This window comes from Physcomitrium patens, chromosome 16, assembly GCF_059467195.1.
Source record: "Physcomitrium patens ecotype Gransden chromosome 16, ASM5946719v1, whole genome shotgun sequence".
NCBI classification, from domain to species: Eukaryota; Viridiplantae; Streptophyta; class Bryopsida; order Funariales; family Funariaceae; genus Physcomitrium; species Physcomitrium patens.
Window position 1 is genome coordinate 10,685,996 of NC_143425.1, and position 17,298 is coordinate 10,703,293.

Genomic DNA, 17,298 nt, shown 5'->3' on the forward strand with positions numbered 1-17,298 from the left:
TACTACCTTCACATTATTTATGATTGTGAGTGTATATATATATATATACATATATATATATATATATATATATATATATAAATTAATCAAATCATCATAACACTGAAATACCAGATTAGCATACTAAGACTGAAACACTTTATAACTTAAACTCTTCCATACATATGCATATATGTTCTACAATATGGATATTGAAGCACAAGTAAACATTGAAACTCTGATATGAAGAAGTTTTAGTTTTAAGGTAATGAATAATGTCACTGGGACTTGCACAAAAACAGTATGTGAATATTCTTTTTTAAATGGAAGTCAGCCCATTTTGGAGGCACTTTTAGAATGACAATACAAACCTCTCCCATGCAATTTATTACCACTGTTGTTGTTATCAGCAATCATTCTACAATGCAGAATTTACTCACAACATTCATATCTTTGGCTACATGTATGTGCCATTGGTTACACATGACAAGGTTTACATTTGTATGTCAGTCAATGTACACAATGAAAATACCCTATACAAACATAAAAACTTTATGATATTATTTTATATGAACATATATTCTTCCATATTCTACAGTTTCTATCACTGTTTACAAGGGACTGTAACAAGGGTGTTTGCCTATTTGGCCATGGGATATCAATCATTATCTTTATGGTTGAATACCTACAATCCAAATAAAAGATAGCTTTTCCAACAAGGTCAGTCCTTCAAAGCCAATCTTTTTCTGTCCCCACCCAATCTCAACATCAAAATCCTAGAATTCTCACACTGAGTCTGAACCCTAAACCTAATCTTAAATCCTAACCCTGGTTGTCACTGGGTTTATCTCTGCTTTGGATGATAATTAAATACTAGAGAAGACTTTTTGGACTCTTTTATCATATATTTTGTTCTTTACACAACCTTCATTTTTTTGAATATACGGATGATAAGCATGTGACTGGTGTACAATTATAACTTATGGTTGTAGCTTTTAAGTTGGTGATTTTTTCCTTGTTTTGTACTTGTATTTTGATTCATTTACTACATATACATTGTGTTGTTTGTTTGCTTGTTTCAAACATTTACAATGAACTAAACAACTTAATTTTATTATTCATCTTTAGATTTGTTCTTTTGTAACTGATTCAACAAATGTTTTACCTCATCATTCTAACATAAAATTGTGACAACAGATTGTTGTTTTCAGTATTAATATCTCTAAAGCAAAACACACACACACACACACACACAAAAAAAAAAAAAAAAAAAAAAAAAAGGTTAAATGAAATGATTTTGACATGACACAGAGTATTTCACTTGTTCACAACAAAAGTTGTAAATTAATGTCACAATATTGTGTTGGCCCTTGACATTAAATATTCAAATACCATGTATATATATATATATATATATATATATTAACTGGGCATCAATGAAATGGTAAGTACAGTAGATCAATTCCAAACAAACAGAAGTTGAGCTTCAAATAAGGAAGTGATGCTGAAGAGCTATTGTCACACTTCATTTATTTATTTTTAATTTTTAATTTTTGCTTTAGATACTGGTGACGGTGTCAACTATGGACTTCATTGGTTTCAAATTGGCTTTTTGTATGATGAAAGTGACCCTTCTGCAACAAATGTCCATTTCATACAGGACATGAAAATCTACCCTCAACAGTCTCATTTCTTTACTAAAAGAAAAAAGAAAACCATCCCCTAAAAGAGAATGGGTCACATATTGAGAATACTTTTTCAAGGAGTCAATTAAACTCAAGACAAAAAATCTAGTCACTATCTTAGAAATAGAAATAATAAGGCAAATCTATCCAGATGAGTGAGTATCCCTTAATATGGCTTTTGCATTCTCGTCCATATATAGAATTTATTTTCAACCTAAAATCATCAACCGTCTTTAAGGGCAATTGGCGGAATGGTTCCCATATTCTCTTTTCACTGTGAGAACGTTGAGAACATTCGTAATATTGACGTGCGCACAACCAGGGAGCCACGTGTACTCATTCCAGCGCTGAGTCAGCATGTGCGCTGCGGGATTGTGCGCACACGTGTCGGTATGTTTTCATCTGGGATCCGGTGCTCTCAGCGTTCCCAGATATTGGCGGTTGTGGGTCCATAATGATCTGGTCGTTGGCATTAAAGAGGAAATGGGGTTGGGGTTAGGGCTAGGGTTTGGTGTGAATTTGGTGGGTCGTCCTAAGTTGTAAGGGTTTGTAGTCAGTTTCATTTGTTTGACATTGTGCACATGGGTATGTGTATATGTACGCATGTATGCACAGGCAAAGAGAGTTGTTAGCAATGTTTATTTGTGAATTTCAGTATATGTATTTTATTTGTGGTTATTTTAATATTGTTGTTAAAGTTCCCCATTCCCTTGTTTCATGGTATAATACCACACCCTCACTGTGTAATTTTCTTGTCCTTAATCTAGAACTAGGCAAGTTTTGCATATACATGTTTTTCCTAATTCTATGTCAAATAGATCTAATTTCTAACAATTCATGTTCTGCTCAAACAGCCATTATTGATTTCTGCATGCTAATAATTATTATTGAAAATAAAATAAGCTTGTTTATAATAAATCGTCAAATAATTGATTAAAGCCAATGTTCTTATCCAGCATATGCACAAATATTCTCAGCAACTTTGACAACCTCTAATCTGTTTAAATTTAAAATGGGACATAGCATTGCATGGAAGTATTTTAAAACATGCTTTTACAAAATTAGATGCTAATCTCAATATTATAATAAACACCATGGTTAGAAGAAAGAGCTTGAATTTTAGTATAGTATGTTATTAAATCAAAGATATCTTAAGCATATGACAATTGTTGGATTATACATAACTTTACTATTTAGATATTCAAATTAATATAAAGAATGTGGTATAATTTAAGAATATTATATAAAATATTTATGCTTTTATATTAAAAGACATTTCATTGTATTATGTCATCAACATTAAAATATACAAAGTTTTACACAAAGTTTTACACATGAGTTTTTACACATGTTTTTTCTAAAAGCATACTAAGAATCCAAATTATATTTATATTTTATTTTATTATATCTGTGTAACTTCAACAGATATTAAAAAATTGAGGATCAAACAATTATTACCACCAAACATTTAAGGTCATTACAATTGGAGTTGTTTGTAAATAAGAGACTTATTCATTTATTATTATTATTATTATTATTATATTTTTCTACTAAAATATGCCTAGGATATAAGGAACTCTTTATTCAGGTGGTTACAATTTTTACCATCTATTGGATTAAAATTTGCTTCTTTGGAAAAAAATGTATGTAATCAAACCCACACTCAATTTGGTATTTGCTCTTACTTTATATTATTTCAATAATTTAAACAAAATCTTTGTATTTTTTATTTTTTGTAATATTCTTTTTGAAGATAATTATTAAATTTAGATTAGCAAACAAGAGTTTTGTCACCACAATCTAAAAAGTATTATTTTTAAAAATTACAGATGAAGACCAACTTTATTTTTTTTTTATATATATATATATATATATATATGAAGTGACTAAGAACCACTATCAATGCCTACCACATATCCTGTTTTTAATAGGGTTTTGCAGAATAAATGTATGTTATACATTCTCATGATATGCCACACTTACATCCAAAAGTAAATAAAATAAGATACCAAGCTCATCTTTACATTGACCTAACATGTTAAAATTATACAAAATGAGCTCAATCTCTTTGCAAAATGCAATAATTAAAAATACATGGGTCATCATGCTATCCTAATAATTTCACAAAAGATAAAATTGACATAACTCCTATTCTATCTGTTATGCGTTTTTGATAGTAATCCCATTACAATATGTTTAAAATATATAAGAGTATACACATATAAGGATATTTGTCAATAACTACTTCAAATCTGTTTTCAATCCCAAACAACATATGCTAAGAAAATAATGTATCGATTTACAAACTTATGATTCCATTAGTTTTATTTTGAAAAGAGAAATTATTACCTAACGTTCGCCTACAAACATACTACACTTGCAACATCAGCCTTCAATCAGCATACATTTTTGTCTTGTTTTGTTTTGTTTTATTTATTTACTTCAAATACAAACATACACCATTTTGTGAACTCTTTGACTAGCATGACAAAATTAGAGGACATTTTTTTATTTTTGCAAAGTCCTAAAATTTGATCACTTTGATGTAAGCTTAGTAGCACTATTGGAACAAACTCAGCAATGTGCTGTAATGGGATTTTGAAGATCTTTTGGGACTTCAAAGGTGGGCCAATATAATGAAAGTGATTCTGATGCAAATAAAGACCTTTAGAGTGACGATTTATTATTATTATTATTATTATTATTTTCTTCCAAATATTGCATCAGTTCAAGTTGTCCCTTTGGAAATGTAACACTATTTGTAAAAAGGTGTACAACAATTTCAAATCATCATGTAGAAATTTGACATGTGTTAAGGAAGGGAGAAAAATAATTAAGGGGGGGGGGTCTAGAGAGAGAAGTTTAAAGATTTGAATATGATTGAGAAACTTAATGGGCAGTAATAGCATTATTACAATCTGTATATATATATATATATATATATATACACACACACACTAGTGATAACCTGTGTTGTTGGCCACAAAAAATGTTTACTAAAAATTACTATTGGGAGCTTCTAAGCTCCATGCTCAGTGAACTTGCACTACTACTCTTGGCAATCTGCAACAACAACATGCAGATTTTGATCGCTAATAGATCAAAAGTTGAGTTTTTGTTTCAATTTTTTTTGAAAACAATGAGATATGCAACTGATCAAAGATGGTTTTTGTCTCCTCTTGTTTATCCCCTTGGTTTCTCCCCCCTAAACTGTTATCAATTTTATTTTGTTTTCTCAAGCATTGTAAGACTTCAAGATTATATGTCTTCACAAATCAGTAAGATCAACAATCACCTACATAGCAGAACTTTATGAAGACACGAACTGGTATCAGGAGAGATCAAAACCTGAATATCCAAATCGGCACCTCGGTGCAGCGAGGTGATGAAACGAGGTTGGCATCTCACCCAGAGGGAGGGGGAACACGTTCCCCAGAAGACGCACTGGATCAGGTCCACATCACGCTGACAAGGACTCGGCGTGTCGACATCGGGCAAAGGAATAGACACCGCGGCCCTTCTCCATATGAATGATCTTTCGGCGTTATGCACACATCCTGGTCCCGCATCCCCCTCCTTGTCTCATCCCACCGGCTCTATATATATCCGTATTTACCACATATCCGTATAGTATATACGATTCCAGATATACATTATACTTTGTTCCTCTTGTACGTTTTTAACTTTTATACCAGAATTGTGCTGTCCAGAGGCCTGTACCAAATGCATGGAGGCTTTGGAGGAGTTGGGCCCTTTCATTATCATAAAGGGAAGACCCTTCTGAAAATGGAGACATACACCTGGTGGTGAAGAAGAAAGAGGAAGAGAAAGAAAAGGACTTAACATTGGGAGTTATTCATGTTTGACAACTATTCTTTTATGCATTCCATTAACCTACTGTTGATAGATCCAGAATTGTTTGATGATCATGATGATGATGGGTGTTCTTGGTTTGGATTAATGTTCTGTGTGGAGAGGAAGGAATGGTTTGTCTGTAGCTTTGGGTTTGGGTGGATATGGAGGAAGAATTGCATTTGGGCACATGAGAAAAAGGTGTTGGTTTTAGGGTTGTGGTTTGGGGTGAAGGGAGAATGTGTTGTTGTTGTGGTTTTTGGCATTTGGAGTTGTATCTCTCATACATTCCAATATTATGGCTTGGCAGTGCACCACCAGAATGTCCTTTGTCCAATTAAGCACCCATGAAAGCTTTGTTTGAGAAGTTTCTTTCAAAAACAAGAGCTTGAGTAATTTGTACACCATATTCTTGTTTATGGCAATATCAAGTGCTGATTACTACCCAAGATATTTTTGAATATATATAAAGAAGGTAGTGTGAAAGAGTGAATGTGGCTTCAATGTCCCAAAGTACACAGATGCATTTGAACAAGTTAAGCTTGAACAATGTTAATTCAATCTTCTGCTCTCCTTGCAAACTTAAACAATCAAATAGAGACTTTTAGCTACAGTCTCTATTTGATAAATGGGTCATGCCACCAATCATTAATGGTATTCTTTGTGATACTTTGAAAATCTTTGTGAATACTAATTCTCATGTCTTCAATAAGACATGTTAAACACTCATGTTTTGGTCACGTTTTAATTAAATTTCAAGTTTTAAAGAAAAGTCACAACATGAAGGAACATTCTTTTACGCATTTATAGCAAAATTGCCCATAAAGTATAGCAGCATGTATGTGGCAAATAAACTGGGATTCCTAATGGCACAGGGACAATTCCTTTTAATAGTCTGACAGCTGAAGGCGCAGATTACTGAGGTGGATATCCCTGATTTGGCCCTTCAGCATGCCGTTAATAAGCTACAAAACAATCCTCTTTACTGTATTCCTGTGGGTTTTCGGTGTCATGAAGCGGGTGGCTTCCGGATAACAGTGGCACGGCACTGACGATCCTCACGGCTTTCAACGCGTAACTCTTAAATTGTCTTTGAAGGTGACAGCTCGGCTGTGCACACTGTTCACAATCTGATGAGTCACTGCGGTGATTGTCTCAACTCATCACAACAGAGTACATGCAACTTAAGGGGAAGGTCTCTGCACGTGTCTTGGTGGGCAGTTCGGCACTATGGCGAAATGCCACATTACATGTAGAATCTCCTCTTCCTGATGATACCATAAAAAATGAATGTAACTTTGAAGTTCAAGATTCAATATTAAGGTGCCAGAGCAGCTACTGTGAAATAGCAGAATGAGACTCGATGCACGAGGAATAAAGATGGTGCATAGAGAACTTTACAGGTGAAGGGTTTTTATGAAGTCCCGAGATGGGTCAGTGATGGATTTCCAAAGGTTCACGGAGTATTACATGATCATTGTGAACATGTTTGTGGGCTTCTACGCAAATCGCTTTTTATTTTTTACTTTTTATGTACTATCCACATAACGTACAAAAACTTGGGAACTGAACAAAGAAGTTCAACCACAGAGGGAATCAAGAGACAGCTTTGATCTTTGAGGCTTTGAACTACACTACATGGTGAAGCGATTAAGATAATCAGGATCTCTTCTAGCTTTCTCCTGAAACTTCTTAAACCATTGGTTCAAGATATCCATGGGAACGATTAGTTTGCCACCTTGAGTGGTACCAAAAGATTGCATGAAGTTGAATAAATTTTCGCCGACTTTCAATGCAATCTCCTCCACCCGCTTCTGATGGCCCACGTTGAGGGAAGGAAGAGTGGCGAGATCTTCAACTGAGATACCAATTTGTGCAGAGGCACCAGGTGCACCAGGCCCCGTCAGTAGCATTGGGCCGGAGGTTGCCCCGGGCCAAAGAAGAGGGAAGACAGCTGAAGGACATGCACTATGCACAGCACCACGATATTCAAATTGTGAACCTGGGGCTTGCACATACACGGCTAAGGATTTGCCAGCTGGTAATACCATTTCATTGAGCAAGAAGACACACATCTCTTTTACTTGATCGTAAGCTTCCCCTGCAAACATGCAAGTCAACATTTAACTACCTCTGCAAAAATGTAACAATGCTCATCATAGTATTGCAACATAAGTGTCAAAAACATTAGAGTGCAAGCGATGTTTCATAAGACGTGACTGTAATTACAAAAACTCAAAGATGGTTTTATAATATCCAACATTGATAGATCCAGATGACTAATCTGAACAACAGAAAAGCTAGAAAGAGAACTTACCAACGAAATAATTCATATCCAGTAGCCACCGGTGTTCATCAACTTGGTTGAAAGTACTGATCCCCAACGGAAAGCTTCGATTAGGAAACAAGACGCCAAACATCCTCACAAAATTTCACGTCCTTCCCAGCTCAAAATGTTTTTCTTTTTCAATTAAGCGCTGTTGAACATCTGACCAGAACACCGTTACTGCTCCACTGAAGAATTTGGAAGCTCGTCGCATCTGTAAAAAAGAAAAAACAAAAAGAAAAAAAAAGAAGAAAAAAAACTGTAAGAGCCCCACATTCTGCTGCACAACAGTGAAGGGACCGATTACTAACCAATGCTATAGTACTTGAAAACATTGAGTAAGACAACAAATAAAGTATTTAAAAAATAAAGTTGAGAAAGTGCTCTGATATAGACAGTGTGAGATTCAACTTCAAAAAGCGTTTTACTGACGAAATTCTGGAGTTCAAGTGGCATTATTTCCATGCAACTATCCTTAATATCAACAGTTCCAATTTCCAGAGTCAGCATACACGGAAGCTTAAGAGACCAGCCTAGAGAACGCTCGACAAATTCTCGTAATTATTTTGGAGGAAGAAGATCAGTCAATTGCATTGGATACTGTGATTCTTGCAAAGGGCCAGAATGCAGCATTCTATTCGATAGTCAGTATTCTAACTAGCTACAACTGTACGGTTGCCTGTATATGAAAAGTATAGAAATTGTTCTCGCCATATTCCTAGACTTCAGAAAACCTTTCGATATCAACGCACAAATAGCCAACAGTTTCGTGCAATCCACGAAACATACGATCCTAAACCTCGGCATATCTCCAAGAGACTCAACCTAAACGATTCCCGTCGCGCGCAATCGACTATTGGTATACACCAGGCAGTAAACAATATTTGAAGTATTCGAAAGTCTCGAAAGGGTAACAGGAAGCCCAACTCCCACCTTGGAACACGAATTCTAAGTATTCCCTGGCAACGAACAATCAAGGCCCATCGAGCGTACTGTCTTCAATTGGGCAAACTTCACGAAGTTCCTTTTGCCCTCAGACTCGTATATCACAATCCAAAGAACCAATAAGGGCATAAATAAGGGTAGTGTCTGCGACGATAAAAATGCCTGACATGAACCCTCCGATTGATTCTCGCAGCAACTCAGAGATTGTTTCGTTTCATTTCACTGTAACGGAGCAGCGAGGCAACAGCAGACGTACCTCAGTGTAACCTTCTCTCATGCAGCAACGATTTTTCGAATTCGACGAATCCTAGGATGCAATGGCTCCGGCTCAATACGGAACAACCCACCATCACTAAATCCAACTCCGGGGCACAAGTGATCAAGCAGGAGCGATCTAGAACGCAAACCCAAGCGCGAGACAACGATCCTGTCAGAAAATCTGCACGAGGGGAGCTCAGTCCAAGCTCACAGTTCGAGGAGAATAACAGAATGAGGTAGGAGGGAAGAGAATTCTACTGGAGCGTTAACGCAGACTATGCTGAGAGGAAAGGAGGACTGATCGAGAGGGAGGACAATTGCTCCGAGAGGAATTAGGATTAGGGTTTCCGGAGCCTATCCTTCTTCATTCATGTCTACATCGGTTCGTAAACCCTAAATAAGCCAATACAGGCGAAACAAGCATATGGTACTGGTAGTCGCTGGCCCTCTGAGCTCTTCTGCCGTTTTGATAGCAAATCTTCAAACAAAAAATAAAAAATACAAATAAAGTGTCACTATTTCTGAAATCCAGTCTCAAAATGGATTATCATAATTTCCCATTGCAGAAACGGAATATTAATGGTAGAATTTACTGAAGTTCCAGAAGTTCCAAGAAGAAGTCACTTGGTTAAATAATGCTAAAAGGTTCCCTTAAAGTTCGCACTTTCGGAGATGTTACTGGTGTTACTCAAATGATTGCAATCTACACTGCCTTCTGTCGCAGTGAAAGGCAAATAACCAAATCATACAATATAATGTCGGAATACTTTAAACCGTGTCAGCCCCCTTGAACCAACTCGTAGACCGCTTTGAAGAATGTAGAAAGATTCCGAGTGGATTCCAAGTCCACCAATGATCGGCGAACTTTACAACGATGAAGGTGGTGGTTTAGTGTGATGGAGGTGATGGTTTGACCTGTTTTTACTAGCGGTTTTGCTCAAGTATACAACTCAGTTCAGGGGTAAAATGCAAAAACTGCTTTGATCATTTTTATCAATTCAACCACTGCGGCAATTCAATTTTTTTCTTCTTCTGGAGCACATCAGAACCGTATTTCTCTACCCAAAATATTTTTCTTCCGCAAGAAACCCCCCCACGAGATAGCTGAAAAACCTTAAATTGACGGTTTAAGGTATTCCGACGTTACTCTGTGACCAAACTTGGTTTTCCTACAACTTATTTCCCAACTTTGACACTTTTCCGCACACACACACAAACACACGGTTTTAGATACATAATCCCAGAAAAAGAGGAATCAGGTCCTTCCAAATAATTTCTGCTAGACCAGGCAAGAGACTGCCCGACGAACAGGCAATCCACGTCAGTATTCATTATTGCCATGTGGGGAATCTCCATAACTAGTCTCAAAGTGTGGCTGGATGCCAGAATTAGGGTTTGGAGTTCGTGACTGCACTAATGTGTTGTGTATCCGGATTCGTAGGGATACGCGGACCTTCGTTGCGTTTTCCATTCATTCTACTGCCGTTCCAGGCGATTGCAATCCAAGCATCTGTTGTTGCCTTCGGGCTTCCTTCACCGACACTCGATCCCGACTTCTTTCCCACTCTTGGTCCTAAAGACGCGTTTCCTCTACGTTCATCGTCTTCGCTTCGTTTTTTTTTTTGTTCTGATCTTTTGTCAGTCGGGAGGTGGGTCGGTGGGAGGAGTGCTGGTTTCTTGAGTGTGATGCAGGATTTGGCAGTGGAGTTGGTGGTATGATTGCGTGGAGAGCCTTCCGTGGAGAAGTTCGTGGTGATTTGGTCGAGGATTTGGACAGAATTGTGAGGTTGGAGACGGATTATAGGGTTGGAGTTTTTTTTGAGTGCGATGGTGGGACGCCCGGGCACTCCGAATTCGCAATCCGTGACGCAATTTCTGAACCAGGCGTTGTCGCAGAGAGGGCCTCAAGCTTTGGCGTATGTGGAGGATGAAAAATGGACAATCCGAGAGCATCTTCTGAAAGTCCTTCAGGAGTTTCCGGGTTTGCAGGTAAAATTTGATGTTCTTCACGCTGTTCTTAAATTTTCCTTGTGGGGTAACACGCGTGTATTCTTCTCTGCCAATTACTACGTATTGCTGGCGAGGTCGCGCATTTTGCCGAGGGTATAGGCTTCTACATCATTTAACGCTCGAGGATACCCTTTTAAGTTTCTTAATCGATTGAACTTATGCATTTCAAACAGGCACCTGCGTTGCTACGTAGTATACAGACACTGGCTCACAAACCGAGCCACGAGTGTACTTTCAAATTTATTTAGGTCGGAGTATTGGTATAGGAAACCTCGTCGAAGCATGGCTTGCAATTTGTTGGATTCTCGCGCTATACAATCTGCAGGTTTAGGGCAATTTCTTTCAGTTGATGATATGGGTTTGAACTCATATTTTATTGTTCTACCTTGTAACAGGTCAAGTCTGCTGTGTTCAATCACAACGATGGGCGGACCCTAAACCTATTGCAAGCTGAGGGAACTATTCCCATGTTTTATCAGGATGTGAAATACAACATTCCTATTAATATTTGGCTTCTCGAAACCTACCCTCGCCAACCTCCCCTAATATATGTAAAACCAACTCGAGACATGGTCATCACGCAACGCCACCCTAATGTAGATGGATCAGGCATGGTAAACTGTCAATATCTTCAGCAATGGGTGTTTCCCAGGTCTAATTTAGTTGAATTGGTTCAAAGCCTGTCTCTTCTCTTTGGGCAAAAACCTCCTTTGTATTCAAGACCGACTGCGCCTGTTCATGTTCGACCTCCGCCTCCTCCAACACCGCCTTTCATGAACCCAATTCATACAGGGGGTGCAACTATGCAAATGAATCCTACTTCGTCTCCAGGGCTATCTCCTGCTCAATCCCCACGGCTTTCAATTCCATATCCTCCGTATCAGCATACGCCTCTACATCCTCCTCACAGTCGCAACGACGACCCACAAGAACAATATAAGAGGAATGCTGTTAATGCATTGACAGAGAGGGTGAGAAATGACATCAATAGGCTGATGCAGGAACGGCACAATGAGATGGAATCTATCTTCAATACACAGGTGAGTGATTGTTTCATTGCCGTTTGTCTCATTTTGTATCGTGCAGAGATTTTTCAATGTTGCGATCAATAACTGTAATTCGTCTTAGCCATGCCACATTCGAATTACAGTTATTGATCGCATCATTTAAAGATCTTCGATGAGATATTATTTATCAGTGGTGATATCCTTCTTGCAGCAACTGTTGGCTCGAAGGTCGGAGCAACTCAAGAGTGGAGTACGCGAGTTGAATGACGAAAAAGCAGCACTTGAAAGTCAACTACAAGCTACGCTGACTAACACTGACATATTGGAGAACTGGCTCAGGGCCAATGATAGAGGCATCACTCGTGCTAATATCGATGATGTATTTGAGCCAGTCGATACCCTGTCTAAGCAGCTGCTCGAATGCCAGTCGTCTGATCTGGCAATCGAAGATATATTGTACGCTATTGATAAAGGAGCTCAAGATTTGGTGATTCCTGTCGAAGCCTACTTGAAGCACGTAAGAGTTCTCGCCCGTGAGCAGTTTTTTCATCGTGCCACCGCTCAAAAGCTTAGGCAAATGCAAGTGTCTACTCAGGTTGAAAATATGGCAGTCCGAGCTGCTTATGTTTCATAGTGTTTTTAGATGTTCTGGTTATTTAGTCCGCTCATTAGCACTTCCAAATTAGGTCAGGATATCTTTTACGTCTACCGAACTTGGCCAACTGAAGTTCTGTTGTATATATTGTAGTGAGCTTACTGTGCCAAATGGTGGCCGTCTATTTGTCCTATCGGTTTATAATGGACCGCCGCATTAGGCGTGACAGGCGGTATTTTAATTGCGGGGTGTGTACATACCCCGTTGTTAGCATTTCCCACGCACGACCAACTCTGGCCATTGATAAAGTCTGGAACTTGCACCTCATCGTGCCTATTCCTCTCCATGATTTTTGAGATACACATATACATGCGAATTTTCTCACGGATATCCTTTGCATCGGTATGAAATGACATTTTGAAGCTCACTGAATTTGTGCTAACTGAGTAAACTAAACATCGGTCACTTCTCGGGTTGTCGTTTTATCTACTCATGGCGATTGTGTTTGTGACCTGCCTGCTCTAACGGCCTACCTAGGGGAAGATTTGGTTTCATCCCTTGCAAATAAAACGTGGTCCTCAAGGCTGCATCTGTTGTTGCAATGTCTCCATAAGCATTTCATTCCAGGTGTCAATTGGCCCTGGAAGACACCAGTGCAAGCAGTCGATTTGAAACTTCTCCTTTGCGTCTTTTGCATATGGATAGGGATTCCTGTAAGGTCCTGGGTGCCCGTCTGTTCTAATCTGCGCGAGCTCTGTAATGTCAAGCAGGCTGATACGATTTGCACCCATCTCAGCCCTAACTTTCTCCAGCTCTGTGGTTTCAATTTCATGCATCATCCAGTTCATTTCAGTGATGGCCACACCTCCCGGCACCGTCCTCGGGCACGTCCCTCCTGTGTCCCATCCGCCATTCTCGAAGTGGTCCGGAGCGAATGTCCTAAATACGGCAACTCCGTCGAAGGCTGGCACCGATTGCAGCAGCTCTCTGAAGACTGTTCTAATGGCTCTTCGGTACGCGCTGAAGAAGCCGACTTGCTTCAACCCCGCCTTCGCACCGCAGTGGTGGCAGCCGATGAATTGTCCTCCTTCCCTGTATACTGCGGCCTTGAAGTACCACTGGCCGGAGGAGATCACTATCACGTCCGTGCCTGCCATGGATTCCACCCATGCGGGATCGAGAATATCCAAGTCCAATTGAACGAAGGTGTTGTCAGCGTCAGGGATAGTGTAGGTCGAGTTCTTCACGAGGAACGATGACCAGTAGATGGTGAGTGTGAACGAGTAGGATGGGAAGAACCAGTGGTTTGTTTTGTCGTCGCTGGAATGGAATGTATTAGTAGGCTTCTCCACCTTGTTGAGAATGCACAGCAGCGACTGCATTTGATTACGAGCAATGGAGTCTCCAACAAAGGCCATCTTCTGGCCTCGCATGGTCCGCAAGAAAGCTTCGGCGTCGCTTCTCAGGACCTCGCACCCGCGCGGCTTCCATTTCCAGTATAAGTAGTGGCTGTCTGGCCGCCCATTCCCCAAACAATCCTGCGTGGCTTGGATGTGCCTGCAGGTCTCGTTGTTGTATACCGGTGGCGCATGATCCGGCACCCAATCACCTTGTGACAAATCACACTTTCCTGTAGGCATTCCACATAACGCATGAAATAAGCCCTTGCATGCAGCCACTTACAGTTCACTATATTTTTGTTTGTAATACGTGGAGTTCCTCGATCAAGGGAAGCACTAGAGAGAGCTACATGGAGGGAGAGAAACTATTACCTAGTTTTCTGGCAGGTGGGGGAGTACTGAGAACAGTGTTGGTGGCATTATATTCCGGGGCCATAAAAATGCCCACAGACTGCTTCTTAAAATTGGAAGAATCGGGGTTGTTGAAAAGGAGTAAGATTCGGATCATGGCAGCTGGGAGAGCGGCGAAGAAGAAACAAGCGCACCACACTTTCCTGCTCCTGAGAGCCTTCTGGATCAGCGTCGTCATCGCTGGCCCCAGATAATTCCCCAATTAGTACGCATCAAAGGAGTGCTAGAGACCCAACCATTCTTTTGGGTTCGACACAAGTTACAGTCGCCTCATCACCACGCACGCCATGGTCCTCCCTCTCGTTGTCAATGTAGATGATGCGCATAGCTCACCTATCTCCCTCCCAAGGATCCTAAGATCAGGTCCATCCGACATCCCCACTCCACAGCCCCTCCGCAAGTGATGTGTTATCGGCACCCAACTCCCCTCCCTACCGATCTCTCTCCCTCTCTCCTCCCCACTCTACCTCGACAGCTCTCTCTACAAGATAATCACCCCACTGATCAGCAGTCGTTTGATTTCTACTTGCCCACCATGTCTTAACAGGAGGACCGTATGACAAAATGGGCTGAAAAGCACTGCAACTTACCACTCCTGTCACAGGAGCATCATTTTCAGGGCTCCAGCTCACGTAATTCCCGCTCCCCTGCAGGAAATAGACTCATTATAATTTTGGCAGGGCACAGAAGAGGCCGGGGGTCTGGGTGAGCAGGGCTTGATTAGGCTGTGTGGCGGCCAAGCGTCTCCCTCTCGCGGTCAGTCGGGTGATTGTAGGAACGCTGCACTTAGATGGTGGAGGGACACGACGGAAGCGTGAGGAGGTTGTGCTACGAGAGGTCGCCATCGCCAACAACCTTTGTTCACTCCGTGCGAAGGTGCTTCCACTGCTTCTTCTTCTGCTACTGCAGCTGCGCTGTGATTCAAGGCTCGCTAAAATCATTCTCCAGGGGGCCTCCCTCATCAATCATGTACACGCCTGAGTGGGTACTGGGTCCATTCCTCTTCGCTGGGCGCTGCTCCCTCTCACTCACCTCTCGCTCTCTCCCTGCTTTTCCCTACTTGCCTGCAAGCAACAAAGTGCAAACATAAACCAAATAGATAAAATGTAGTCTTAGCCTGCCATGGGGCTTGCAAAGCGTATGCTTACAATTTTCCTTTTGCAATACATCTTTTCATATTGTATTTTATAATTAGAACAAGTCATGTAAGTTGTACCTTTTTAAATCAATATCAAGTATCAATACAAATTTTATATATATATATATATATATATATATATTTTATATTGTTTTCTATTGACCAACTTGGTTCTCTGGTTGGAAGTTAATACCTCCAATTTTTGATATTTGATATCTCAAATAGCAACTATCTAATTACAAATGTGACCTTTTATAAGAAGGATGATAAATTACATGAATTTATACAACCAATTTTGTCCTTTGTAGAATACTTTGAATGGCAAGCGTGCCAATTTAGACACCCAATTGCTTCAAAATTGCATTATTTTCTTTTTAACAATGTTCACGCCTCTAAAGATTTCTTTGATGAAGATGCACTCATAGTTGTAGTAGTCATCCAAGGCAAAGTAGAGCTTGTTGCTTTAGTTGCTTAGTCTTCTAGTGTAAACTCTTGGTGCATCTAATTAACATCAAATTTTATCATATAGATGTTGTTCACTTAATAATATCTATTATCAAACAATCCATTGTGGCAAAAATAGTTAGTGATAATAGTGGCCAAAATCTTTTTTTGCACGTCTTTAGTCTAGTATATTGTAGTGAGTTAATCAACTTTATAAAGATTATCTTGGCTACCTCTTCTCTATTGATTGCGCGTTGTAGTTGAAGGTACCAATGATATTGACATCCATGGATTGGATCTTGGAAGTTGAACTTAGGGATACCATGAACATATCTTCATTGGTAAGAATGAGATTACAAGTGCCATACAAAAGCACATTATCTAAGAGAATGATATGACAATCAATTGCCTTTGTTTTCTTGTCTAATCTTCTCAATTAATTGCAAAAATTGAAGTTGTTTATCCAAGCTTTTTGATTGAGCTTATAGTAAAAGCTGAAATGTTTCCTAATTCTTTTTGGAAACAATTCAATTTTTTGGAGTGGCCAATTATAAATTGCTGTAATTTGTTAGATCCTTCTACATAGGTTGTAAATTTCATATTAAAGTGGATCTTTTAGACAAAATACCAATGTATTATCAAGCTACATAATTACAATAATAGAAAATCTTTTAGCATTGGATGTAGCAAGATTGATATTTTCAAATGAATCTCTTTTGACTAGGATATTGCTAAATATCTCTCAAGAGGGTCCTTTTGGGAGGTTGAATATCTCCTTAAACCAAGCATAAAGTGACTTTTGGTTTATTGAAGGCTTATCTCAACTATTTTCACAAAACTCCTATTTTTTAATATTTTTCATTGTTATAAGTAAGCTCTTTAAAGAACTTGTGTTACTTAGAGATAAATTCATCACAAGCAAACATGCTAAAATTTTGAGTAAACTAATTGTAGCTATATAAACAAAACTAATTTTGTTAGCATTCTAGGCAAATTAGTGATAAGTACAATCACATCAAAGAAACATAATTTAGCACAAATATAAACTAGATACTCTAATTTAGTTGAAAAAAATATTTTTTGATTTAAAGAATAACAATGTTGATTAGAAGAATATTTATAAAATTAACAAAAAAATAAATAGAAAAAATCAAGTTGAGATTCTTTGTGTGCAAATTGCATTAACAAGGATTCTAATTGAAGAAAAATACAACATTAATGTTCCTTCCATAATAAATTATCTATACA

At 38.9% G+C, this 17,298-nt stretch overlaps 3 protein-coding genes across 3 annotated transcripts; 1 reads left to right on the forward strand and 2 right to left on the reverse strand.

The window, feature by feature from the left end:
- Window positions 1-6,927: 6,927 nt before the first annotated feature.
- LOC112293629 (protein OPI10 homolog) lies at window positions 6,928-9,549 on the reverse strand. The gene is made up of 3 exons (XM_024543281.3): window positions 9,044-9,549; window positions 7,834-8,056; window positions 6,928-7,617 (listed from the first exon to the last, which is right to left on the reverse strand). The coding sequence occupies exons 2-3, from the start codon at window positions 7,934-7,936 to the stop codon at window positions 7,151-7,153; spliced, it is 570 nt and encodes a 189-aa protein (XP_024399049.1). The 5' UTR covers window positions 7,937-8,056; window positions 9,044-9,549; the 3' UTR covers window positions 6,928-7,150.
- An 891-nt stretch (window positions 9,550-10,440) lies between these two features.
- LOC112293628 (protein ELC-like) lies at window positions 10,441-13,045 on the forward strand. Its single transcript, XM_024543279.3, has 3 exons — window positions 10,441-11,034; window positions 11,451-12,095; window positions 12,274-13,045. The coding sequence occupies exons 1-3, from the start codon at window positions 10,873-10,875 to the stop codon at window positions 12,694-12,696; spliced, it is 1,230 nt and encodes a 409-aa protein (XP_024399047.1). The 5' UTR covers window positions 10,441-10,872; the 3' UTR covers window positions 12,697-13,045.
- Window positions 12,958-15,056, reverse strand: LOC112293627 (protein trichome birefringence-like 25). The gene is made up of 2 exons (XM_024543278.3): window positions 14,430-15,056; window positions 12,958-14,287 (listed from the first exon to the last, which is right to left on the reverse strand). The coding sequence occupies exons 1-2, from the start codon at window positions 14,644-14,646 to the stop codon at window positions 13,236-13,238; spliced, it is 1,269 nt and encodes a 422-aa protein (XP_024399046.1). The 5' UTR covers window positions 14,647-15,056; the 3' UTR covers window positions 12,958-13,235.
- Between the last annotated feature and the right edge of the window lie 2,242 nt (window positions 15,057-17,298).